The sequence below is a fragment of the Cervus elaphus genome, chromosome X (genome assembly GCF_910594005.1).
Source record: "Cervus elaphus chromosome X, mCerEla1.1, whole genome shotgun sequence".
Classification (NCBI taxonomy): Eukaryota; Metazoa; Chordata; class Mammalia; order Artiodactyla; family Cervidae; genus Cervus; species Cervus elaphus.
The window spans coordinates 27,888,878-27,913,778 of NC_057848.1; the positions used below are offsets into that span (position 1 = coordinate 27,888,878).

General features: G+C 54.5%; 2 protein-coding genes and 1 non-coding gene across 9 annotated transcripts; 2 read left to right on the forward strand and 1 right to left on the reverse strand.

The window, feature by feature from the left end:
- The first annotated feature begins 1,179 nt into the window (after positions 1–1,179).
- HAUS7 (HAUS augmin like complex subunit 7) lies at positions 1,180–18,047 on the forward strand. Of its 7 annotated transcripts, none has more exons than XM_043895236.1 (11): positions 1,180–1,335; positions 2,197–2,312; positions 6,347–6,414; positions 8,500–8,564; positions 11,173–11,264; positions 11,345–11,422; positions 11,528–11,686; positions 11,792–11,888; positions 12,341–12,559; positions 13,515–13,629; positions 17,759–18,047. In XM_043895236.1, exons 1-11 carry the CDS (start codon positions 1,237–1,239, stop codon positions 17,827–17,829), a joined length of 1,179 nt encoding a protein of 392 aa, XP_043751171.1. In that variant the 5' UTR covers positions 1,180–1,236; the 3' UTR covers positions 17,830–18,047. The 7 variants fall into 7 exon arrangements, with proteins under 7 accessions (XP_043751171.1, XP_043751175.1, XP_043751178.1 ...); XM_043895240.1 differs by having other exon boundaries at positions 12,353–12,559; XM_043895243.1 differs by having other exon boundaries at positions 12,431–12,559.
- Positions 18,048–18,682: 635 nt separating this feature from the next.
- Positions 18,683–21,259, forward strand: TREX2 (three prime repair exonuclease 2). Its single transcript, XM_043895245.1, has 2 exons — positions 18,683–19,599; positions 20,265–21,259. Exon 2 carries the CDS (start codon positions 20,299–20,301, stop codon positions 21,007–21,009), a length of 711 nt encoding a protein of 236 aa, XP_043751180.1. The 5' UTR covers positions 18,683–19,599; positions 20,265–20,298; the 3' UTR covers positions 21,010–21,259.
- Positions 21,260–23,941: 2,682 nt separating this feature from the next.
- Positions 23,942–24,015, reverse strand: TRNAG-CCC. Its single transcript has one exon. It is a non-coding gene; the product is annotated as a tRNA-Gly (tRNA).
- Positions 24,016–24,901: the final 886 nt, after the last annotated feature.

Consider the following 24,901-nt stretch of genomic DNA (forward strand, 5'->3'; position numbering starts at 1 on the left):
TAGAGGCTCTGTGTTCTCAGAATAGCTTGGAATTCCAAACCATTCACTAGGGAATCAGGCCCTGCTCCACAAGGCCAGGCTGGGGTCCCTTCCTCTTAGCCCAGACTCCTGCCCATCCCTTCCTTCCAGAACATGGCTGAGCCCTCTCCTGTCACTCAGAGGACTGAAGTCGCCTTCAGCCAGGTCCCTAGGTCTCCTGCCCTCTAGCCCTGCCCCCTGATGCCACCCTCCAGGAGATGGCAGGATGGGGCACTGAGCAGGTACAGACTCTGGAGACAATCAAGGAGAGCTGGCAGCAGCTCCTTGCTGCTGGTTTCCCACTCTCTGAGCATCAGCCACCCTCCAGCTCCTTCCTACCTCATCTGATCAGCAGGTCCCTGGGATGCGGGCGTTAACTGAGCTGGGGGTTTTGGAGGTGTGGCAGAGGACAGGCTGACAAATGTCATTTCAGACTCATTGAGTTTGAGGGGCCTGAGAGGTGCAAAGACATTTCTAAGTGGCCAGGGCAGGAAGGAGACACAGAACCTTCCAGAAGGTCAAAGACAGACTGGAGGAGGGGTAGGTGAAAGGAGCACAATACTAGTAAACATGTACATAGTGCTTTTCACATGCCAGGTATTGCCCTGGGTATTTTATATAAAATTTTACCTCATTCCGCCCTCATAGCAACCCAGTGAAGTAAGTGCTCTCAGTATCCACATTAGGTGCGTGCAAGGAAGCACAAAGAGGTTAGGTAACCTGCCCAAAGACACACAGCTTGGGCCAGATTCGAATCCACGAAACCTCTTTCTAACTACGCTGTGAGTGTGGGTAAACGGAGACAGAGACCGGCGCTGGGACGTGGGACGCTGAAGTCCCAGTTCTGTCCCGTCACCCAGGTTCCCCCTTTATCTTCCCGCGGAGAAACCGCGGGAAGAGGGCAGGAGCGCCCTCTTCTGGAGGATGTTCTTCCTGCTCCGTCCTCCTTCCCGGGCCGGCGGGCTGGAGCCTAGTGCGTGAGCCTGGAACCAAGTGCCAGCCCCGGCTCCTCCCTCTTTCCTCGAGGTCAGCCTCCTGGGCGGAGCCACTGCCCAATGGGAAGGCACGGTGGAGGAGGGGGCGGGATGCGTCTCTGCGCAATGCCCCGGCTATGGCGCAGGCGGGTAGGCGGGAGGGACACTAGGCTCGCGATTGATTGGTAACTGGGCCGGCCAGTCAGCCGGGGGCGTGGGCAGGGCGCGGCCTCGAGCGGGAAACATGGCAGAGTTGGGTCCTGGCGGTGGCGGCGGCGGCTACAAGGGTGGGAGTGACGACAGCTCGTTCCAGGCGGCTGTAGAGGTCTTCGCGAAGCTGAAGGTGCCCTGAGGCCCCGGGAGCTGCCCCGGGGCGAAGGGGTCTGGGCGGCGGGGCTGCAGAAGTCGGCGGCGCCTCGCAAGGCCCGGATCGCCGCTGCTGGGGGGAGGCTCGTAGGCCGTCCGTCTCCGCTCCCTGGGCGGCCCTAGGCTTTCACTTTGCTGTCTCCGTGGCCCGTGCCTGGGAGTTCAGGCGCCTGAACTTTTGTCCCGCGGATGCTTTAAGGCCTGGCGTGCGGAAGGAGTGCAGGGGCGGGTGGCGGGGGTATGGGGCCACGGATCCTGGCTTCTAGGAGGAGGTCGCAGGGTCTGGTGGAGACAGATGGGCGGAGTGCATGCCTCCCGCTTTGAGTTTTCTTCAGCAAATGCCGGTGACAGCGGTGGTGAAGACGCCTTCCCCGCTAGGTCAGGCGGCGGCCCCGGGGCTGCGACCAGCTCTCCCCTCATTCCCTCTCCTTTCCCCTCCTCGACACCTCTCCCCTCGCCTGCCCCTTCCCCCCGATCCGTGATCGGCCCCGTGGGCCCTCTCCAGGTTCCCTTTGCTCTACGGCCAATATTGGACTCTCACCATAACCCCTAGTTGCTACCAAGTCAAACTACCGCTTCTGCCTCGAGGGGGCCTCCAAAAAAGACACAAAGTGGTGGGCACCTGGAGCTGCAGATGAAGGGGACTGAACTCTGGGCGTGATCAAGACCGCTACCCGTGGTCCGGGGCCGGGGATCTGTGTCACCTGCCTGGTGGCTGCTTGGCGGCCGGGAACGTGCGTGAATGGAGGTGCACTGAGAGCGTGATTACTGCTGTGCGTTTCAACCTTTCACTGATGTTGCCTTTCTAAAACTTCCTGGCTTTCCCTTTCTTGTTTAGGACCTCAATTGCCCCTTCCTTGACGGTCTTTATATCACAGAACCAAAGACCATTCAGGAACTGCTGTGTAGCCCCTCGAAGTACCGCTTGGAAATCTTGGAGTGGATATGCACACGGTAACAACCTGCTTTCTTCCTCCCCCACTCTTGGGGTACACAGACACCACTCAACCCACAGGGGAAGATGGGGTTTCTTCTTTATATGAGAAAGTGCCCACCGTCTTTAGTCACTATGAGAGCAGCTGCTTAGATAAGAAGTGAAGTCGTGCTCGGATCTGGGGAGAAAGTGTCCTGGAGAGTGCTTCAGCTTGTTTCTTCACAGCTGTGCTATAGCTGAGCTTGGCTTCTGAGCGCTTTTCTGGCTGTAACTACTACTTACAGAGCTGGCAGGGATCTGGGAAATGATGTATTTCAGACCTTTCATTTTCATACTGAGAAGCTGAGGTTCAGGGTGGAGTCGAGAACTATCTGGGGTCTTACTACCGAGGAGTGGCAAGCCGGGGCCAAGACCCCATTTCCCAATCCTTTGGGTCATGGTACCATTTCTCAGACACTGATGGGTGTCCCCAAGGAACTGGGGGTGCAGAAGGCTCAGGTACCAATCCAGTGCCTTCCTACCAGTGGCTCCCAGTGCTCTGGAGAGCCAGACAGGACAGCAGGCCAAGACAAAGCCAACAGGCTGAGGGCTCTGGCAGGGGTGTGCTCAAGAGGCTATGGGTGTCCAGGGTAAAGATGGGCATGTTTTGCCCTGGGACCTGGAGATTTTCTTTAAAAGGAGACAGGATATATGAGCCAGGTCTTTGTAGGCTGTATAGGATCCTGTATGTGTGCCACGCAGGGACCTGGGCAGACTTGGCTTCCCTTGCACGGTGCCAGGCACACACAAACACACACACACAGCTGCACCATGTGTCCAGCCACTAGCCCCAGGTCGCAGTATGGTGTTGCACATACTTGAGATGTGCTCTAGGGTCTGAAGTGACAAGTGGGCACACAGACACATGCTCACTGGAACACCTCAGACACTGATAGGTGTCTCCAAGGAACTGGGGGTGCAGAAGGCTCAGGCACCAATCCCAGTGTTGGGCACACCTGTGTTGTCTGAGTGCTGGGATGTTGGCATGGAGGAGGTCGCATTTGATCTGGGAAGGAACAGGTCATGGCGGACACTGGTTTCCATGGGAGTGGGGAGTCAAGGTGTGGGAGAGAGAACCAGGCAGCAGTGGCTTGAATGGCAGAAAGAACCCGGGACCAGGGGAGTGACATGTGAATTTGGCATTTTTGGCAGGGTCACTTGGGAGTTCTGTGTTGGATGGGTTTAGAGGGGAGAGGCTAGAGGCAGGGAAAAGACTGGAGCGTGGCTTGGAATGGCAGTGGCTCACGTGACAAGCACTGTTGGTCCTGGAAGGACTAGTGCCTGGTCCAGGAACCTGGGATAGAAGTGAGGATGGCCTGGGTTAGTTTGGAGATCTTGAACACAGGAGGGGGGCCAAAGTCAGGCCTTAGAGAGGCTTTTGTGGGAGGGAGCTCAAAGTTGCCTGGCCCAGGTGGAAACTGGGGACCAGGTCTCTCTGCTGGCCAGAGGGGCAATGGATGAGTCTGGCTGCGGCCCTCAGATGCTTTTAGTGCATTTTTAAATACAAGAAACAATCTTTTTAAGAAGCAACCAGGGAATGTCCAATTGATTTTTATGATCCCAAGCTGGCAGAAGTGCTGTAGGCCTCTCGATGGCCAAAAAGGATTTCACAGAGTCCAGTTTCTTCCAATTTCCTCTTGGTTTCTTTGTACATGGCTTCACCATTTCAGCCTCATTTAGGGCCACATATTCACCTTCCTCTGGGTGGAACCTGGGAACTGCATGCAGCATTGACTGGGGGATGGGTTTGAGCATGATGGTCTTGGTGGCTCATATGCCAAGCTGGCCTTCAGCATGGGCAAGGCAGAGCCACAGGGCCCCTGGATCGCTGAGTTCAACTCTCGTGGGTTTCCTTGGTGCCTGAGGAGCTTTACTTGCTTTCGAGGCCTTGAGCACTGTTAGTTTTTGCCCTGCTCCCTGCTGCTTCAGGAAAAGCAACTTTAATGAAAGTCCTTTCTGAGTGAGGTCACTTAGGCTTTTGGGGATTTATTCTTGAGTGTGTTGAAGTGGTTTGCTGTGGTTCAGCCTAATGGATCAGTGAGGGCTCCTGGCTCTCTGGTGCTTTGTGAGTGGGAATGTTGCCTGGCAACCAGGCCCAGGGCCAGCCTCCTAGCTTTTCACATGGTGGCACTTCCCTTTCCCACCCCTTCTGGCCCAGCCCTCTTTGACAGAAGGAATGGGTGCCTTAATGAGTAATTTAAGACAGGTGGCACAGCTGAGGCTGTTGTCCTGTCTCCCTCTTCCCTGCAGTCCTGTGATGGGGGTGTCAGGGTGGCCCCCACTTGCTCCCAGCCCCCCCACCCCGGCCCCAGCCTGGTTGGGGCAGATATGGCCACAGGGAAAGAACAATGAGCCTTTTCCACCGAACACCTGCACTGTCCTCTCCCACCATCATGATGAGATAGTCAGCAGGTCCCCAGGGTGAGGTCTGGGCCCCAACCCTGCTAGAGCTGGGCGGGTTCCTGGCCCCAGTTATCCTGGGGCTCCCTGGCTAGCAGCTGGAGCGCCCTTCACATGGCCTGACTGCTGCGCCAGGCCTGGACCTTGGAGCTGGGGTTGCTATGCTCAGACTGTGCCCCCTCACAGAGGAGACCCAGTGGGAGACTTGGGCTGTGTGTCGCTTGTGATGCCTGCTGGTCTGTGTCTGGAAATGGTTCTGCCCATCAGCTTGGCATCTTCTTTTTAAAAATTAATTTACTTATTTTAATTGGAGGCTAATTGCTTTACAATATTGGAGTGGTTTTTGCCATACATTGACATGAATCAGCCACGGGTGTACATCCTGAATCCCCATCCTGAACCCCCCTCCCACCTCCCTCCCCATCTCATCCCTCAGGGTCTTTGAGTGCCCTGTCTCATGCATCGAACTTGGACTGGTGATCTATTTCACATATGGTAATAGACATGTTTCAGTGGTATTCTCTCAAATTATCCCACCCTTCACCTTGGCATCTTAAGGCAAGATGCTTACCAATGGCCACTCTCCTGTTTATCTGTGCAGTATTGTTAAGGGTAGGGCTCCACCAGGCCAAGGGGACAGGTGGGATGGCTGTCTCCCCACCTGGGAGGCTGGTACTGTGATCCCAGAGCCCACCATGCTGGGAGCCCTCAAATGGCTCAGAGCTGTGACCTTGGGTAGCATCATTGCCTGTTGACTTACGTTAGTTTAAGAACAGAAAATGCCCCTCTGTTGAAAGAGATAGGCATGGGCCCTTACTAATGGTGGATCAGTCTGTGACAAGAGGCTGTGGTCATTCATTCATTAATGCTCACCAGCCGCCTTTTCAGTGCTGGCTGCTGTGTTTGTTAGGGCCTAGAAGTACACAACAGAAAGTTGGCTCCTGGCCTTGGTGAGCCCAAAGTCTGGGAGGTGAGAGCCCAGCAGAAGGACCGCATCCAGGACCTGCAGTGGTGGAGGGATGCCAGTGTGGCTATAGGCGGGTCCAGCCTTCCCGCGGCTTCCCTGGGGTGGTGAATGTCAGCCAGCGGTGGGCTTCACCGGATCAGCTGGAGCCAACTTGGTGTGCTTGGCTTGGGTGGGAAGAAAGCCCTGCAGGTGGAGAAGGGCAGTCAGCCACATGCAAGGAGAGGGGCCCAGGCCCGGCCTGTGAGGATGCCAGACCAGGGAGGTCCTTTTCGCACATTCTCCAAACAGACCTGCACCGTGATTGCAAGCAAAGCCAGTCCCTGGGTTCCTCCTGGAAAGGTGTCAGAGCTCTGAGGAATTCAGTTTTCTTTCCACTTGGGCAGTCCTTTCATGTTTTTATTGTGAGAATTTTAATGTCAGTACTCAAATTCATATTTCCGAGGTGAACTTTCAGAAATAGTTTGGTTTTGTGTTTCGCTGATAATTTATGGAGTTGAAATCACATAAGATTATCTATTTTAAAGTGAGTTTTCCAGTGCCATTTAGCACCTGGATATGAAGATTCCCTTTTGAGAGCATCTGTAAGGAGAGGTGTGAGGGCCCCCTGCAGTCCACTCATGCCTGACTGCTTTTGCTCTTTGCCTGCAGGGTCTGTCCCTCCTGGCTTGACAGGTTCAGCTTGCTGAAGGGGGCGTCAGCCGAAGTGAAGATCCAAGGTGGGTCTCCTCCGTTACGGGAGTTTGGTGTTGAACGGTGGATTCTGGCCGTTCTGACCTGGTGCGTGGCCTCCTTAGTAGATTGGTGGATTGTCCAGTGGACTGGTGTTTTCAGTGGATGTCCCCAGAGCCTGCTGGGATCCGCCCTCCCTTGTGCCTGTGAAGGAGACCCTGCCAGCCCATCTACTAGGGTGCTGGGGGGCAGAGACAGCCATTCTCGCTGATGCCACCAGTGATTAGGCCACGTTGTGCTTGGGTGTGTGTGCATGCCTATGACATGAGGCATTCCTGGGCAGGTCTGTGTGGGGGCTTATCTTGGAACTGCTTCTTTTCAATCCGTTTTTGGCAGAAACTGTCCTTAAGCCAGCAACGAGCACTAGGTAAAAGGGAGCAAATTGCAGTCCTGAAGGCGCTGGCTAGCTCTTCACCCACACAGCAGTGTTTCCGAAGGTCCATCCTTCTGCGAGTCTGTGTTTGCCCCACCCCCGCCCCAGGGTGGGTGAGCTGGATCCCAGATTCCTGATCCGTGCCCCTGCTGGCCCTGCCACATTAGTTATCTGAGGCCTGTCCCAAGGCTGACATGGGTTGTGTCTCGGAGCCTGTCGAGGCCGGGCCAACCTGGTCATCGGGTCACAAGTGAATCCTTGAACATGCACGCACAGGTACCTACCATGGTGTTACCATTCCCAGCCTCAGTTTCCTCTTTAGTAACGTGTGGGTGAGCAGCTCAGCCTGGCCCACCCTGTTGGGGGGGTCCCTGGGTGGCATAGCAGGTGGTAGATGTGAGCACTTGAGGAAGAGTGTAATTGGGAGAAACTGTGACACGCAGAGTGGGGATCACAAGTCACCCGTTCACATTTAAGGAGCACCCGCTCCACACCCAGCACTACTCTTGTGGAGCTTGCTTGCTAGCTAGGAGACAGGTGATACACAGGAGGTGGCGACATTTCTCAGTGTATCAGATGCTGAGAAGCACCATAAACAAAGGCAGGTGAAGGCAGGGTGGTGCTCGGGTGGGCTGGGAGAAGGGTGGCACTGTTGACATAAGATGGCTGGGGAAGGCCTCCCTTTTAAATAACAAGAGTCATGTGGGAAGGAAGGAAGTGAGGCAGGCAGATCTCAGGAAGAATAGTGTTTAGGGCGAGAGAAAAACAAGCACCAAGGCAGGGGTTAGGAACAGCTAGGAGGCCAGGGTGGCTGCGGTAGAGGGCAGAGCAAGGGGCCAGGGCTGGGGCGAGGTCCAAGGGGCGACAGGGCCAGACCAGGCCAGGCCTGGTAGACTGCAGAAGGACACAGGCCTGTATTCCAAGGAGAGCCATATAATCCTGACTTTGGGCTTATGTGCTGTGCTGAGATGGGTGTGGGGCACTGGAAGAGGGGAACGCCACCCAGATCCTGGATTTCTAGTGAAGGGACTGTTTGCTGGACTTGATGAGACTCAGATGTAGGCATTTGCAGGGATTTGGGGTCAAGGGCTGCAGGGCTGGGTGGGATGTAGAGCTTGCACTGGCCCCCAGCTTTGTGGCTCCAAGTTGTGGCCTACCATCTGGTTCTTCGGAGAACGCCCAGGATTCCCTGGAAGACGCGGCTGAGGATTCCTTGCACCACATAGGGCCTCAGTTTCCTAATCTGTGAAATGGAAGAGTAGCCACCTGCTAGGGCTGCCTGCAAGAGGAAGGGGTGTGATGGCGTGAAGGGCCTGTATGAAACTGAGAAATGTGAGATGGTTCCTTGTGCTGTGGCTTGCCGAGGTCTCTGAAAGGGTGGCATGCGGCATCTTTGGAAGGTGCCCTGGCCTCTGTGGGCTCCCCGGGCAGCTGGCAGGCTTCTGTTGGAAGCCAGCGTTGCCTGTATGGAAGAGCATTGAATGCAACCTCTCATCGCAGGTAAGGAACGTAGCCCCCAGAGAAGGGCAGTGACCAGGTGTAGGTCACACAGCAGGAGGCCATGCTGGCACCCCAGGGTGTCCGCCACCTGCCTCCTTGTTGACCTCCTTTAGCAGGGAACCCCTTGGCACTTGGCCAGGGTGCCTGGCATCCCCCTGTTTGGGTGACTGTCTGCGGTAACTGGACCCTTGTGTTCCAGCAGAGATGGTGAAACTGGGCCATGAACTGATGTTGTGTGGGCTGGATGACCAGGAGCTCCTGAAGGTAAGAGAGAGCCCCCTGTCCCTGTGGGCTGGGGGCCTCCATGATGCTGGGGTGATTCTGGGAAGGCTCCTTCCCTAGGAGCCAGCATCCTAAGCCCCTGGGGCAGGAACCCATAGGATTCCTTTGGGTGGATCCCTGCCATTCCTAGGATGAGGTGAGGGGCTGGTTGAAGCAGTTGAGGAGGCGCTTTGGCTTATGTGCCAGTAACTGTCATCCTCCTCCTCCCCAAGATAGCAGGTCCTTGTCATATGCCATCTCCCCGGGAAGGTGACAAAACAGCTCTCTCAAGGTTACTCTGTAACAGAGCCTGGCCTCTTGAACCCAACCTTCTGGCTTCTGAGCCCATGTATTTTCCTCCATGTGTTGCCTACCATGGGTTTCCATACAAAGGCAGCCACCCTTAAACCTACTCTGAAACCCTGCCACCTCCCCTTAAAATTTAAGAAGCATATTTGAAATAATTATTTCCATGTTTTGGCTCTTAGAAATAATGATGCTCCGACTGTGCCTTATACATTTTTGACAGAAGACATGTTTCTGGTTCTCTTCAGTATATATGAATAGCTAGGAGTGGAATTACCTAACTTTCAGAATTCTTTGAATATGTTAAACTTTTTGAGGAACCCCAAAGTGTTTTCCAAAGTGTCTGTAACCATTTCACATTCTCACCAGCATTGTGTGAGGGTTCCAGTTTCTCAGGTCATCACCAACACTTGTTATTGTTCATCATTTTCATATGAGCCATCCTGGTGGGTGTGAAGGGCTATCTCATTGTGTTTTTTTTTTCTCATTGTGGTTTTGATTTGCATTTCCCTGATGACTAATGGTGTTGAACATCTTTTCATGTGCCTATTAGCCATTTGTGTATCTTCTTTGGAGTAATGTCTCTATTCAGTTCTTTTGCCCACTTTTTAATTGGGTTGTCTTTTTATTTTTGAGATGTAAGAATTTTTTATATATTCTGGATACAAGTCACATCAGATATTTGATTTATAAATATGTGCTCCCATTCTGTGGATTGTCTTTTCACTTTCTAGATGTGTCCTTTGGAGTACAAAATTTTTGAGTTTTGTTGAAAAACAGTTTTGTATTTTTAGCTCTTATATTTAGATCTTTGACCCATTTTGAGTTAGTTTTATGTATGGCTGTAAGGTGTGTATCCAACTTCATTCTTTTGTGTGTGGCTGTCCAGTTTTTCCAGTTAATCAACCATTTGTTGAAAAGACCATTCTTTCCTCATTGGACTGTTTGGGCATCTTTGTTGAAAATCGATGAATGTAAAAGTGAGGCTTTATTTCTGGATTCTCCAATTCTATTCCATTGATCCTTATGCCTGTCCTTATGCCAGTAGCAGAATGCCTTGATGACTGTAGCTTTGCAGTAAATTGTGAACAAGTCAGTCCTCCAACTTTGCTCTTTTTCGGATTGCTTTGACTTTTAGGGGTACCTCGAATTTCCATGTGAATTTTAGAATCAGTTTGTCAGTTTGTGCAAAACTGAGCTTTTGATCGAGATTATGTTGAATCTGTAGATCACTTTGGCGAGTATTACCATTACCTCTAATAAGACTTTCCATCCTTAAACATGGGCTGTTGTTCCATGTAGTTCGGTTTTCTTAAATTTCTCTTGGAGATGTTTTGTAGTTTTCAGTGTACAGGCTGTGAGGAGCGGCTTACCCTTTCCTGAGCTGGTGGGGCTCCTGGAGCTGGTCTGCTGCAGATGGGCTGGTGGGCAGCCCAGGCCGCCAGTCAAGGCTTTGTAAGATCCTGAGTAACACTTGGTCTCACGTTTCTGCCCAGGCTTTCCTCCATCCAGACAGTGTCCCACGCCCCATCTCATACTTGCAGGGTGCCCTTCCGGTGTATCATTCTGGCTTGGTGTTGTTTGGGGCCGGTTGGGAGAAGGAGGCGACACGAGGTAGTGATGCCCTCAGTGGCAGGCCAGGGGGCATGGAGGTAGAGATGCCAGGAGCTTGCAGAGGCACTGGCCCCGTCCCTGTGGCTACGCAGGTGGGAGCCAGGCTCGCAGGGAGTGCCAGGCAGCTGCAACCATGATGGTTGTGGACGGGAACTGAGCTGCAAACAAGACAGCAGAATGTGACCCTGTATCCCAGTCTGCTGCCTCCCCGGGGCTGCCTGGGCCCCCTTGGCCCTCCCCTTCTCGGCCCACTCTAAACGCTGTTGCTCACAGGGCTCTCGGAGCAGGCTGTGTTTACAGCCCACATTCACACAAGCTCTCCCAGATTGAATTTGCATCACAGGGCTTGGTCTCGGGCCTCTTCCCCTTTCCAGAAGGAGTTGAGCTCTCGATCGGACCACTCCTGGCCGGGCATCCCAGCTGCTTTTGGGGCGGAGGGTGACTCAGCTGCTCTCAGGGACTCTGGCTGTAAGGCTTGGCTGCATGCCGCCTATGGGGGAACGAGTCCCCGTTGGCCACAAATTAGTGGGTGTGACGTGGCCACATCCACTGCCTGTCTTGTTGTGCTGGGTGCCCTGAACCTGTCCACGAACCTGCCAGGTGGAAGCCTGGGGGGACTACTGGCCCATTGGGGCAGCAGGGGGCCCCTGGCACATTGGGCTAGTGAGTGCATGTGTCCTTCCCTGCCCAGGGCCGGGCCTGCGCCCAGAAGCAGCTGCACTTCATGGACCAACTGCTGGACGTGGTCCGCAGCCTGAGTGTCGGCGACTCCAGCTGCCCCAGGTAAAGCTTGGCACAGGCCCTGCCCGAATCGGCCGCCGGGCGCCCTTGCTCCTCCAAGCCCCCTGGACACATCTTCCCAGCAGGAACCCCGCCACGCTCCATCCCAGGGGAACGCAGGCTCACCCCACCGAGGATGGATACCTGGGCTGTCCCTGCAGGTGGGCGGGCTCTCAGAGACCAGAGGAGATGCCTTCTCCTGGCCCCTTCGCTGGTCTTGGCTGGTCTCTGGCATTGACAGCGTGGCCCTGGGGCTGCCTTTGCAGCACGGAGGAGCGCTTTGAGGACACCAGGGAGAAGACCGAGGGGCTGCTGGGGGAGCTCTTCTCCAGCCCTTGCCTGCAGATGCTCCTGAGACCTGAGTGTGAACCGTGGCCCCTGGACGTGCAGCCGCTTCTCGACAAGCAGAGCAACAACAGGCAGGAGTAGGTGGCCTGTTGGCTGGGATGGGGAGTCTCCTGTGCGTGGTCCACAGGTGCCCTGGTGCCTGTGATGGCACCAGGCAGAAGTGACCCCTTGTTTCCCTGCAGGGCCAGCCCCTCGGTCAAGTCAGAGGAGGAGAAGGTGGCAGAACTGGCCCGGCAGCTGCAGGAAAGTGCCTCAAAGCTTCAGGCACTCCAGGTAGAGGTGAGGTGCCAGCCACAAGGGGGTTGCAGGGGGCCCCCGCCGGATGTCCTGAAGCCTCAGACAGCTCTGTCTCTTCGACGAGCATGTTGGGAGGCCTGAGTGAGGTGGCACATGTGCTGAATGGCCCAGCTTCTAGAATGTGATGGCCGGAGAGGGGAGGCTTTTCCAGGAGTGGAAAGGACCAGCTTTGGAGGGGAGCCCTGTGCCAGGCCTGGCACCCTGGGCTTTTCCTGGGCTTTCTCCTGCGGCCCTCCCTGCAGCCCCAGACTTGTCCTCATTGCCACTAAGGTCCTCAGGAGGACGTTGAGGTCCCTGCAAGCCTCCGGTCTTCTGTTTGTCTCCTGGTTTCTGGAAGCATGGAGTGGCCAGCAGACCCTCACCTCTCCAAGGGGTTTAGGGCCCTGCCTGGTGCCCCGTGGCAGGCGGGATAGCCTCCACCCCTGACTTCGCAGTGCTTTGCACAGCAAGGAGCTGCTGTGGGCAGCGCCCACGCCAGCACCCTGGACCAGAAGCTGCGCCTGGTCACCTCTGACTTCCATCAGCTTGTCGTGGCTTTCCTGCAAGTCTACGATGGTGAGCTGGGCGAGTACTGCCAACGCCCAGGCCCCTACCTCCATCCATGTGGCCCCATCGTCCAGGCCGTGTACCAGACCCTGATGTCGTGCAGCCAAGTAAGCATTGCCCTTCCCCCGGCCCCTCCCAGCGGCCACTGTACCCCCAGCGAGGCACCCGAGGGTGGGGACCGGCTGAGCTCCAGGCTCCAGGCCTCAGACTGAAACTTAAAGGCAGGTTGGGGCTATAGAGGGGAGGAGGGGTGCTGGGGATGTCCCTCCATGGGCCCCCCTGCCCTTCATGAGGGTGCCAACCAAGCCACAACTGCAGGCGCAGAAGAGGTATGTGCACTGTCTGTGCTGGGCCCCAGCTGACCGTGGGAGACTCTCGTCCCAGCCTACAGCTTCTGTCCTGGTGTTGGCCTCAGCCTGTCTGCACAAGAGGCTCAAGCAGGTGTTCGTCCTCACGTGGTCCAGAGCGGTGCCATACAGACAGACGGATGCTTGCCCGTCTGGGCCCTTGACCGAGTTTGGACACACGGGAAAAGGCGACCTCACATGGCTGAGCTGATGGCCTCAGGATTGATTCCGATCCCTGGAACCCAGACTGCTAGCTTTGGTTATGATTATGTGCACACTTGCCACACGTGACACTCTGCCATCGACTTAGGGCTCCCATGGCACTGGCCTTGGTGTTCTCACAAGAAAGCTCCCAGACTTCTGAATCTCTGACCAGCTTGTTCTTTGCTAGTCTACCAACAGGCTGAGTTAGGGCACAGTCCTCGCCCATCAGAAAGGCCCTTTGACCTTGAGACACTGACTTTTGCACTGTCCATCTGTCCCCTCAACCCTGGCTTTGTGTGGCCCCAGTGTGGGGTGGGATCTGTGATAGTGTGGTGTCCCCGCAGGGCCAGGAGGAATGGAGTTACGCTGGGGAGCTCTGGTGGGTGACTGTCCTTGTAGCTGGAGGCAGGTGTTTAGTGTCCACTGGGGCAGGGAGCAGGAGACACCTCCTATGGGTCAGACCACTAGCATTCAAGCCTACATGTCCCCACCCTCTGTTCCTCCGTCCCAGCTATTGAAGGCAGCTGTGGAAGTCACTAGCACCTCGGCGAAAGCCATGCAGATGGCGAACCAGCAGCAGGACGAGCAGATATGTTGGGGCAACAACAGCTCTGTCATGAGTCTAGGTATGTGGTCACCCCTTGCTGTGTCCGTGGCCACCGAATTGGTGGTCGGGGCCATCTTAGGGCACCTCAGCCTGCATTTGGGGACTGGTCCCTTCCTGTTCTCTTCTTTTTCTGATGCTATAGGTTTTCCTTCCCTTAAAAAATGCTTTTGACAGATCAGAAAAGAAAACCATGAATGGTGGAAAATGGGGATTCTCTAAAGCCGTGCAGAGGGAAACTAAAAGCACTGCCTAACGCAGTGGCCCAGAAGCGGTCAGTGTTCATGTTTTGGTCTGTTTCCCTCTATTTTGTTTCCTCTCATCACTTTTTAAAATTAATTAATTTATTTTAATTGGAGGCTAATTATTTTACAATATTGTAGTGGTTTTTGCCATACATTGACATGAATCAGCCATAGGTGTACACCTCTCATCATTTTTTATTTTTTGTATAAGTTGAATCTAATCACATCATGCTACACTATTATATTCTTTCCCTTGGACCTCATTTTAAGCATTGACCCAGGTTCTCAAAGTCATAATTCCAATCGTCAGATGCTTCCTTTCAGACATGAGCTAAAATTTGCTTAACGTTTTCTGTTACTGAGCCTGTAGGTCACTTTCGATTATTTATTGTTATACTGTTCCAGCATTTGCAATACTGACAAATGGGAATAATTCAAGGTTTTATTCTTGGATAATGCTTGGGTAGATACTGGTTATATGTATATTGTGGGACAGTATTTGTTGTTTCAAAATTTGGTTACAATGACATGAGGAAATGCATATAATGTTAAAAGGAAAATGCAGGTTAAAAGTGAAATACACAGTATGATCTTACTTTTCTAAAAGGAAAAAATGCAGAGGAATCCATTGTAGGAGTTGAGCTACCACATGGATGTTGATTTTCTCTGTGTCAGAGTCAGAGGTGATTTAGATCATTTGTTATTCAGTCGCTAAGTTATGTCAACCCCATGGACTGCAGCATGCTGGGCTTCTGTATCTTTCACCATCTCCCAGAACTTGCTCAAACTCTTATCCATTGAGTTGATGATGCCATCCAAGCATCTGATCATCTGTAACCCCCTTGTCCTCCTGCCTTCAATCTTTCCCAGCATCAGGGTCTTTTCTAACAAGTTGACTCTTTGCATCAGGTAGCAAAAGTATGGGAGCTTCAGCATCAGTCCTTCTAATGAGTATTTCCTTTAGGATGAACTGGTTGGATCTCCTTGCAGTCCAAGGGACTCTCAAGAGTCTTCCCCAACATGGTTCAAAATCATCAATTCTTCAGTGCTCAGCTTTCTCTATAGTCCAACTCTCACATCCATACATGACTACTGGAAAAACCATAGCTTTGACTAGACGGACCTTTGTCAGCAAAGGTAATGTCTCTGCTTTTTAATATGCTGTCTAGGTTGGTCATAGGTTTTCTTCCAAGGAGCAAGCATTTTTAACTTTATGGCTACAGTCACTATCTGCAGTGATTTTGGAGCCTGGTATAAACTTGTCAAGAAAGTAAATTCTGTCACAGTTCCCATTGTTTCCCCATCTATTTGCCATGAAGTGATGGGACCAGATGCCATTATCTTAGTTTTTTTGAATGTTGAGTTCTAAGCTAACTTTTTCACTCTCCTCTTTCACTTTCATCGAGAGGCTCTTTAGTTCTTCTTATCTTTCTGCCATAAGGGTGGTGTCATCTGCATATCTGAGGTTATTGATATTTCTCCCAGCAATCTTGATTCTAGCTTGTGCTTTATCCAGCCCGGCATTTCGCATGATGTACTCTGCATATAAGTTAAATAAGCAGGGTGACAGTATACAATCTTGACATACTCCTTTCCCAATTTGGAACCAGTCTGTTGTTCCATGTTTGGTTCTAACTGTTGCTTCTTGACCTGCATACAGATTTCTCAGGAGGCAGGTGTGGTGGTCTAGTAGTCTCATCTCTTGAAGAATTCTCCAGTTTGTTGTGATCGTTTAGTTTGTTTCCTGTCTCTTTATCCTGTTCTGCAGCCTTCACATATTCTGCAGTGAACATGTATCACTGAGGGAATTTCCCTGTGATTGTCAACCTTTAAGAAAGGTTGCAGTGAACTCGTTTCAACAGTTGAGGTTCCACACGGGGGTGAGGTTCTGTCGTCGTGGCGGTGAGGCCAGCTCCTCCCGTTTGTGGGGCTAGCTTTGTTGTTTCCCACCTTCCTGCTATTGGGTAAGGTCAAAATTGTGTCTGCATTTAATTTTAAACTTTGTTTCTGAGTAAGTTTTTTCTTCTTGTGAAAAATACACTCAGAGAAGGTTTTTCGTTGTTGTTGTTTTTTGTTATAAGAAAAAAGCAGCCTTTTGGGAGAAGTCTTAACTCAGGGTTAGTCAAGTGAAAAGCTGCCTCTGTCCCCTGGGCTGTGGCAAACCCCCTTCAGTCCATTGCCACTGACTTTAAAGCAGATAGTTGTGTACCACAGACCAGGCTAAGAGATGGAACATGCCTCACACAAGAGCGACTCCATCAGCCACTTCCTGCCTGAAGCTGAGCGCTGGCCCGGCTTGGTGAGGATTCTCTCCCGGTGCCTACACCTCCCAAGTAGGGTCTGTGATCACTCACGTTCATTGACATGTAATGGAGGCCCTGGTGTAGTCTCTTCCATCTTCCATTCTCAGATTTGTCTTGCCCTTTGGCTCTTTTTGACAGTCTTGGTGTGGGGTCACTTTTGAGTTTCTCCCATTTGGAATTGTGTGAGCTACTTGGGTATGTAGCTTCATGGTTTTCCTCCACACTCAGCCAGATGGCTGACGGTGTTTCCTTCCTCCGCACCTCTGTTGGTCCTGCCTTAAGGTCAAGCAGAGTCATGGGCTCAGGGCCTTTGCAGGTCTCTCCCAGACGCCCTCGCGGCCCCAGGCATGCATGTGGACTTCCACATTCCCAGGACTCTTGCAGCTCTTCAGAGCCCTCGTGGGCCTCTCTTGCCCTATTGTCTCTTTCTGCACTTGATGCTTTGTCTGTGTTTGCCCCAACCCTTTTCCACCACCAGAGGCAGTGGTCATTCAGAGAAGAGAACTTTCCAACCAACTTGAATGAACATACTCAGCATCTTGTCCACACATACTGAGGAAACTGGGAAGACCCAGCAAGGGGAAATACAAGCAGACACTCTTAGGGGTTAAACATGGTTGTCACAGTGTTCAGAACAATCCATGAGAGAGTTAGGCAGATCTTGAGTAGAAAACATCTCGAGACTCAAGAGACAAGGGGCAGATATACAAACAAGGGCAAAGAAAAACAGCACAGAGATGGGCTGAGATCTCTGATGCTGAGGAAGGAAGGAGGAGGGAGGCGGTTGCAGAGTTGAGGGCTGAGTCCAGACCAGAGGGAGCCCCAGGACGCACTCCAGACCCAGCCTCCCATAATCCACAGTAGCAGGGATACAGCGTCGGGGGCCCAGGCTTCCAGAGACAGCACAGCTTGGCCAAACCCTGAACCAAGAGAAGGCCATGTAGCACCGAGGGCCTGGGACAGAGGGGCGACATGTGAGCTGAGAATACGCCTGGATCTGGGGGAGCCCAGGAGCAGGGCTGGGGCATCTAGAGATTGGGAGAATCTGAGGACTTGGTAAAGGGAAATGACACCCCCGAATCCTATCTGTATGTAAGAGAAATGTGAGTGCCCTCAGAGGGAGTGGCAGTGGTGAGTGGGAAGGCTCGTTGGGACCAGGCCTGTCTCCTCTCTGTGAGATGCCTGCCCAGCCATCACCCTGAGGCCTACCCCGTGATGCCCAAGCTTCGCACTCACCCTTGGGATGGGCAGGACTTAACACCACTTGCCAACCTTGTGGGAGGGCAGAGGATGGGCTGGGGAGGTGAGCTCCTAGAGGATGGACTCGGATGAGCTGAAGGAAGGACTGATCAAAATCCATACAGCATCCAAATCATGAACCTCCCTGGCTCCTGGGCTTTGCGGAGAGTGGCAGGGAGGGACCCGGCCAAGCCAGTGAACCCCAGCCTGGGGGCTCTGCCTGGGGCCCCCAGGGACTTCCATCGGAGCTCACCAGGCCCTGGCCCCGTCGGGGGCTCCTGGCTTAACCCGTTGCTGGGTGCCCGGGGCCCGAGGACAGCTGGACTGACTAACCTTGCTATTTGCCGTTCTCTTTCTTTGGCAGCCACCAAAATAGAAGAGCTAACCCAGCAATATAAGACCTTCAGCGACTGTCTGCACAAAGGCCCACAGTAGCCTGTGAGCAGGGAGCTCTACCCCGAAGAGCCAGGCAGCAGCAGTCAGCCCCCTTGCTGCCTCTAGCTGCTCAGCACCTTCAGCTCTTTGGTGGGGGGTGGGGTGGGGTGGGGTGGGGAGTGAAGGGAAGGGAACGTGGGGATGGTGGGGGGTGGAGGTGGGGTGGGGTGGGGCGGGTTTGGATGGTGTGAGCTGGGGAGAAAAGAAAGCCCAGGTTTTAAGAAGTTGCCTGCAGCCTGCTTTTTTGCTTCTGTGGCTCTGCCTGACTGCCTCCCTGCCCATCCTGCCTGTCCCATGTTCCATTGCCTGTTAAGACTGGCGGTGTCTTGTCACGACTCCTGGCTGAATGCGACCACGGCCTCCACCAGGCCCTGATCCGCTGCTTCCTACCCCCAACCCTGGGCTGGCCTTCGGGGTGCTGGCACCCACTGCATCTGGGGTGTGGCCAGTGGGGGCGTGTGCTTCCTTCTCCTGCCTCCCCAGGCCACCCAGCACTGACCTGGGGAATTCTTGTTGGTGGCCTGACTGGTTGGCCAGGAAGCAGCTGTCGGGGCTTTCCAGGGCCACCCAGTATCTGCCTGAGCTGTGTCACAGCCACCTCCCTCCTGCAAGCCCAGGGACAGGCACACCTGGTGGGGTCCCCTGCCCCCGTCAGCTCAGGATCAGGCTGAAGGGTGCTGGGGGAGGCCCCCCCACCCCATCTAAGCATTTGGTTGCCAGTCTCACTTGCATCTTCGTTTCCCTGATTCCCCTGTGGCTGTTCCAGATCAGGAAGCTCCAGGGAGCTGGTCCCCTGCCATTGGCAGAGGTGGGAGCACAGGCAGACCCCTGGGCACTGTGGTCCAGGTTCCTTGACAGCTTTACAGCCCAGGAGACTGAAGGGCCCGCTGCGGGCAGGCTGCCCCTGGCTCTTAACTGCCTCCCTGCACCCCAGTGGGAGACTGGGCTTGTGAGCACCCACTGCCGGAGGCTGGCACGACTTGCCCAGGGATGAGGTCCTGGGGATGGTGCCATCCGCTCTCCTGGAGCAGGGAGGGCCTTTTCTCTTACCTCCTCCGTTGACTGTGCCCTTCACCCTGGCCCAAGCCACATGGGCTGGGCAGGACCCGGAGCCTCTGGCTCTCATGGCACTCGGTGGAGGGCTGCTCCCACCTGCCACACCTCCCTTTGCTCCTTCCCTGGTAGCCTCTGCTCCAGGCCCCTGAGATACTCTAGAGGAAGAGGAGCCCCCCCATAGTGGGAGGGCCACTGCCCTGGTGCACCCCAACTGCTGTCAGTGGGGCCACACTGTGGTCTGTCTTCCTAGCCCACTTTGGTTGCCTCTGGTGACAGAGCTGTGCCCTGGAGATACTCCTGTGGGAGGGTGCCAGCCCGGGGCTGGGTGTTGAACCCAAGGCATCAGGCCCGGCTGCTGCTGCCAGCCCTGATCAGTTGTGGAGGCAGGGCAGAGGGCTTGGGTTTCCTCTTCACACCTGTGACACACCTGTGATGACACGTTCTTCCAGCCCAGGCTGCGCTCCACCTGTGGGGAGCCCGCCTGCGGCCCAGGAGCCAGCTTTTCGGCCTGTAAAAACATGGGGCGTGTGTCCCAGCAGCTGTGAGCAAGTGAGGGGGTGGCAAGCCAGCAGCACAGGTCCTGTGGCATCCGATCTCCTCCCTACCCAACAGGCGGCTGGGGGCGGGCCACAGCCACAGATTAAAGGCCGCCCAGAGCAGCCTGTGTGAGACAGGTATCCAGTAGCCCAAGAACCCGGCCAGCAGCTGCTGCAGGTAAGCCAGCGTGGCCAGCTGCCGGGGCCCGGAAGCAGAACGGGGGACAGATTGGGTCAGATCCGGATTGGATCCACCTGTGTGCTGGGAGGAGGCCAAGCCAGGGAGGCTGGGAATTCCCAGGAGAGCTGTCTTGGGTGCCTGCTTGCCTGCTTTCCAGCAGCTGATCCCAGGGTCACGTTTGTTGGGCACTGGTCCTGAGGCTGCTGGCCACAGTGTGTTGGTGATGGTGCCATCCTAGGCTGCAGTCCCTGGTGACATGGGCCTGGCACACTGCCTGTCCATGTCCTTCGGGTCCAGAGTCAGAGGCCCTAGGCCAGGGTCTGGGCATATCAGACCTGCCTTTTGCTGTTTACTAGACGGTAGCAGTGGGCATGGTCAGGGAGGGTCTGAGGGCCACCATGGAGGGGGTGACAAGACCCTAGGAGGCCTCATCCTGGACAGAAGTAACAGATCCCAGTCACTGGATCCCAGTTCGGAAGGCCCCATAGCAGTCTCTCTGGACTTGGGTCTTAGAAATGGCTCCTAGAGCCTAAAGGCTCATGAGGTAGCCAGAAGGGAAGTCAGAAGGGTCAGAACCTTGGCCACGGGCAAAGCTGTGGCTGGCCGAGGCCAGGCATCCCCATCTCTTTTGCCCCTGTGTCTTCTGCCTCTTATTTCGGCAGCTGTAGGCTTCCCTGTTCTGTGAAAACCATCACCATGTCCAAGGGACCTCGGGCCGAGACCTTTGTCTTTCTGGACCTGGAAGCCACCGGGCTCCCCAGCATAGACCCTGAGATTGCTGAGCTCTCCCTGTTTGCAGTCCACCGGTCCTCCCTGGAGAACCCCGAGCATGATGAGTCTGGGACCCCCCTCCCACCCCGGGTCATGGACAAGCTCACACTGTGCATGAGCCCGGAGCGCCCCTTCACCGCCAAGGCGAGTGAGATTACTGGCCTGAGCTGTGAGGGCCTGGCTAGGTGCAGGAAGGCCGGGTTTGACGGCACCGTGGTGCAGACACTGCAGGCCTTCCTGAGCCGCCAGGAGGGCCCCGTGTGCCTGGTGGCCCACAACGGCTTCGATTACGACTTCCCCCTGCTCTGCATGGAACTGCAGCGCCTGGGCGCTGATCTGCCCCAGGACACCGTCTGCCTGGACACGCTTGCGGCACTGCGGGGCCTGGACCGTGCCCACAGCCACGGCACTCGGGCCCAGGGCGGTAAGAGCTACAGCCTGGGCAGCCTCTTCCGCCGCTACTTCCAGGCGGAGCCGAATGCGGCCCACTCTGCTGAGGGTGATGTGCACACCCTGCTTATGGTCTTCCTGCACCGCGCTGCCGAGCTGCTTACCTGGGCTGACGAGCAGGCCCTCAGCTGGGCCCACGTGGAGCCCATGTACATGCCACCTGATGACCCGAGGCTCGAGGCCTGAGCCAGGGGCTCGGTGATGCTGCTGCCCAGGGCAATGAGGCCTCAGTCCCTGCAGCAGGGCAGCACCAGCATCCGCACCATTCAGCTGGGCCCAGACACCTGCCAGGCTTTACCCCGTTCTGGTCCAACCAGCCTCACAGCCCTAAAGCCTTCTCCTGGCCTCTTCCCTGGCCCGGGCGCCAGGGAAGTTGGTTGTTGCTGGCACCCACCTGTCACCCCATCTTTCAATAAACATTAACGACTGCTCACCAGCTGGCTTTCAGTTCCCCTCCTCCCCACACCCTGCCCAGAGGGGCCAGGCAGGGAGCAAGGCCCAGGGCAGGAGCCAAGCCCCCCCCACCTGCCCCCCAGGGCAGCCCCCTGTGGCCTCTCTGCGGTGAGTCTGCTGGGTGAGACCTCCGTGCTCAGAGCCTGGTCCAAAGGGTTGACAGGCTGGGGCTGTGGACCTCAAGCCATGGGCCTCTGCCCTGGCTGGTCTCCTCCCGCGGCTTTGATTATCATCCCCCCAGAGACCCCCAAAAATCAGTGAGCAGGACCAAAGTAACCTCTGTGGGGCCTGAAAGTGTATTGGCAAAGCCCCACTGCCTCCTTCCCAGAGCCCTGTCCCTTCTCTTGAGTGGACAGCAGGGTGAAATCGGGAGGTGGGTACACAGAGCGCCGAGCGGAGTGGGGTGGGGGCCACTGGTGCGGGAGGAGGGCCGGAGATGCACACATCGAGCATGCAGGGAGGGTACCGTCGGGGCTCCAGCTGTGCTGCATAGGTGCTTAGTGAGGGAGACAGCTTGGAAGGAGTCTGTGCTGGGCCCCGCGAGGCTGAGAAGAGCCGGGAGTCATCTCAGGGCAGAGGGCACCTTCTCAGCCGTTGGCTTGGTGGGGGCGTCGGCTGGCCCACCTGCCACTGGGGCCCCGCTGGTGGCACCAAAGGATGAGGCAGGGTAGGGGCGGGATGGCCAGGAGACAGAGCAGGTGAGAAGGGGCGGGAAGGTGGGGCAACCATGCCCAGGAGTGACTCACATGAGCCACGCTTCAAGCCTTTAGCCAGCTGGGCCATCCCGAAACACAAAAGTAGGTCAGAGTGGTTGGGGCCACGGCGGTGGGCAGAGTGGCAGATGGAAGAGGCCAGGACCCTGGCAGTGGCTGCCTCAGGCCAGCCTCATTCCCCAGCTAGGGTCTGGATGGACCCTGACAGTACTGGGGAGCCACACAGCGCTGTAAGCAGAGGAGAGGAAAAGTCGACTTCTGTTTTTACAACACCTCTCACGCTGTGCTGTGGGAAAGACCTGAGGGTAACAGTCTGGGAGGGTGGTCCACACCCTGCCACCTGCCCTGGGGAGAACACCCACCTGGGAGAGGGCCAGGGCAGGGCCTTGGTCCAGGAGCTAGTGGCAGGCAGAGCTGAGTGTTGGGGTTGCCTAGAACCCCCCAGATCCCTGGTGTCCAGGCACAGCCGGGTCCCTTTATCTCATTAGCCAGGCTCTGGGCCACCTACTCACCAACTCACTGAGTCGGTGAGGAAAACAGGGCCCCCTCCAGGCCACAGTGGGTGGATCAATGGCCTTTTGTGAGCCCGAGTGCTTCTCCCTACCCAGTGCCAGCTTGCCGGGCCTTATAGCAGCTGGGGCACAGGCGCCCTCCCTGAGCCCATGCTCAGACTGGCCAGGCGATGCTGTGTACCTGCTGCATGGAGCAGACAGGCTGGGGCATGTCCCCTTGTGTCTGAAAGCTGTGATGTGCTGATCCACAGTGACAAGTAAATGTAAGCCTATTTGTGTGTGTGTGTGTGTGTGCACCTCTGTGTTGGGGGAGTGTATATATTTCTCTATGTCTGTCTATATATGCACACAGACACAGACATGTAAATTTATTATAAATTTTACTGTTATCAAATATGTAAACACACAATGTACAAATAAATCTACAATATATATACAATAAAACACATGATACACTATTTCTCAATTCCATATGACCCATTGATTCTCACCAAAATCTCTTCAGTTGACTTGCCAAACTTTTGGATGGGTACCTGACCCATGGTTGCAACTGAGGGCTGACTGTGGTTCCCACATAAACATTGGTTGATATTTCTACTGATCTTACCAAGACAAAAGCGAAACAGCAAAGGTGTGTGTTGGAACCTCATGTGTTCATTGGTGACATGAACAAAATCTCTGCTGAACTGGATAGTAGTTTTTGATATTGCAAGTTTTTTTTTTCTTTTTGTTATTCACAGTGTAATTACTACAGACTCAAGTCTACACATGGAGAAGGAAGGCACTGCTGACCCACTCCAGTACTCTTGCCTGGAAAATCCCATGGACGGAGGAGCCTGATAGGCTGCAGTCCATGGGGTCGCTAAGAGTCGGACACGACTGAGCAACTTCACTTTCATTTTTCACTTTCATGCATTGGAGAAGGAAATGGCAACCCACTCCATTGTTCTTGCCTGGAGAATCCCAGGGACAGGGGAGCCTGGTGGGCTGCCGTCTATGGGGTCACACAGAGTCGGACGTGACTGACGCAACTCAGCAGCAGCAGCAAGTCTACACAATCAACCGAACAATAACCAGTCTAGCCCTGGTTTGCAGGCAGTGCTGATTCCTGTGGGGTAAATATTCCCACCAGGCCAAACTGTTGTAAAAACACAGCTACCCACATGATGTCATTGAACATGTGGTTCAGAAGAGATCCTGGGTGGTGCACTGTGCCAAGGTACCGGGGTGAAATAAGACATGATGCGTTTGGAGTATCTCCTTTGTTTCTTTAATACAATTTAAGTGGAAGTTTATACAATTGAATTTTTTAAATAATCGTGTTTGACAATCAACTCTCAAAATTCCTGAACTTTACAAAATGTGTTTATGTCTTTATTTGGCTGTGCCAGGTCTTTGTTGCGGCATGTGGGATTTGTAGTTGCGGCATGTGGGATCTAGTTTCCTAGCCAGGGATTGAACCTGGGCCTCCTGCATTGGGAGTGAGGAGTCCTTAGCCCCTGGACCACCAGGGAAGTACCCTGAACTTCTAACATCCACTAGAATGGCTACAACACAGACCGACCATCCTGAGTGTTGACAAGGACGGGGAAGAACTGGGAGGCTCAGGCACCACTGGTGGGAGTGGGAGATGGGACAGACACTTTGTAAAGCAGTTTGGCCACATGTTAAAATATTAAACACTCACCTACCATAATGACCTGATGATTCCACTCCTGAGTATCTATTTACCCAAGAGAAATGAATGCGTGTGCACACACAAAGACTCGCACACCTCTGCTTGTGGCAGCTCTAGTCATTACTGCCCCAGGTTCCTGGGCTGGTGAGTGGTTGCAGAGACTGTGTGCATCCACAGGGCCGAACTCGGGACTCACAGCAACCATGCTGAGCAGCAGGGCCAGACCTGAAGAACCAATTCCACCGCTCCAACTCACCCTGGCCGGCCACCTGCCCCTCGTCAAAAAGTGTCGGTCGCCCAGAGGGATCGGGTAGAGAGGGAGGTGGGAGGGGGGATCGGGGTGGGGAATACATGTAACTCCATGGCTGATTCATGTCAATGTATGACAAAACCCACTACAATGTTGTAAAGTGATTAGCCTCCAACTAATAAAAATAAATGAAAAAAAAAGTGTCGGTCGCTCCCAAGCCACGTCCATGTCTGCCAGTGCGGATGCAGCTGTGATCAGGAGCATGCCTGATTGAAAACAGAACTATCCATGCAGCAGGACGAGGAGAAGAGGACAGAAGACTGGAGCAGCGGGCTGGAGATGTCTTTCGGTGGAGTCCACAGGCTATGGGACACCATGTGCATAGGACTTCAGCTTGTATCTTTACGAATCCCATCTTTCTGTCTTCTTTTTGGCTCAGTTTTTGTTCTTTTTTTCCCCCTAATTTCTTAAG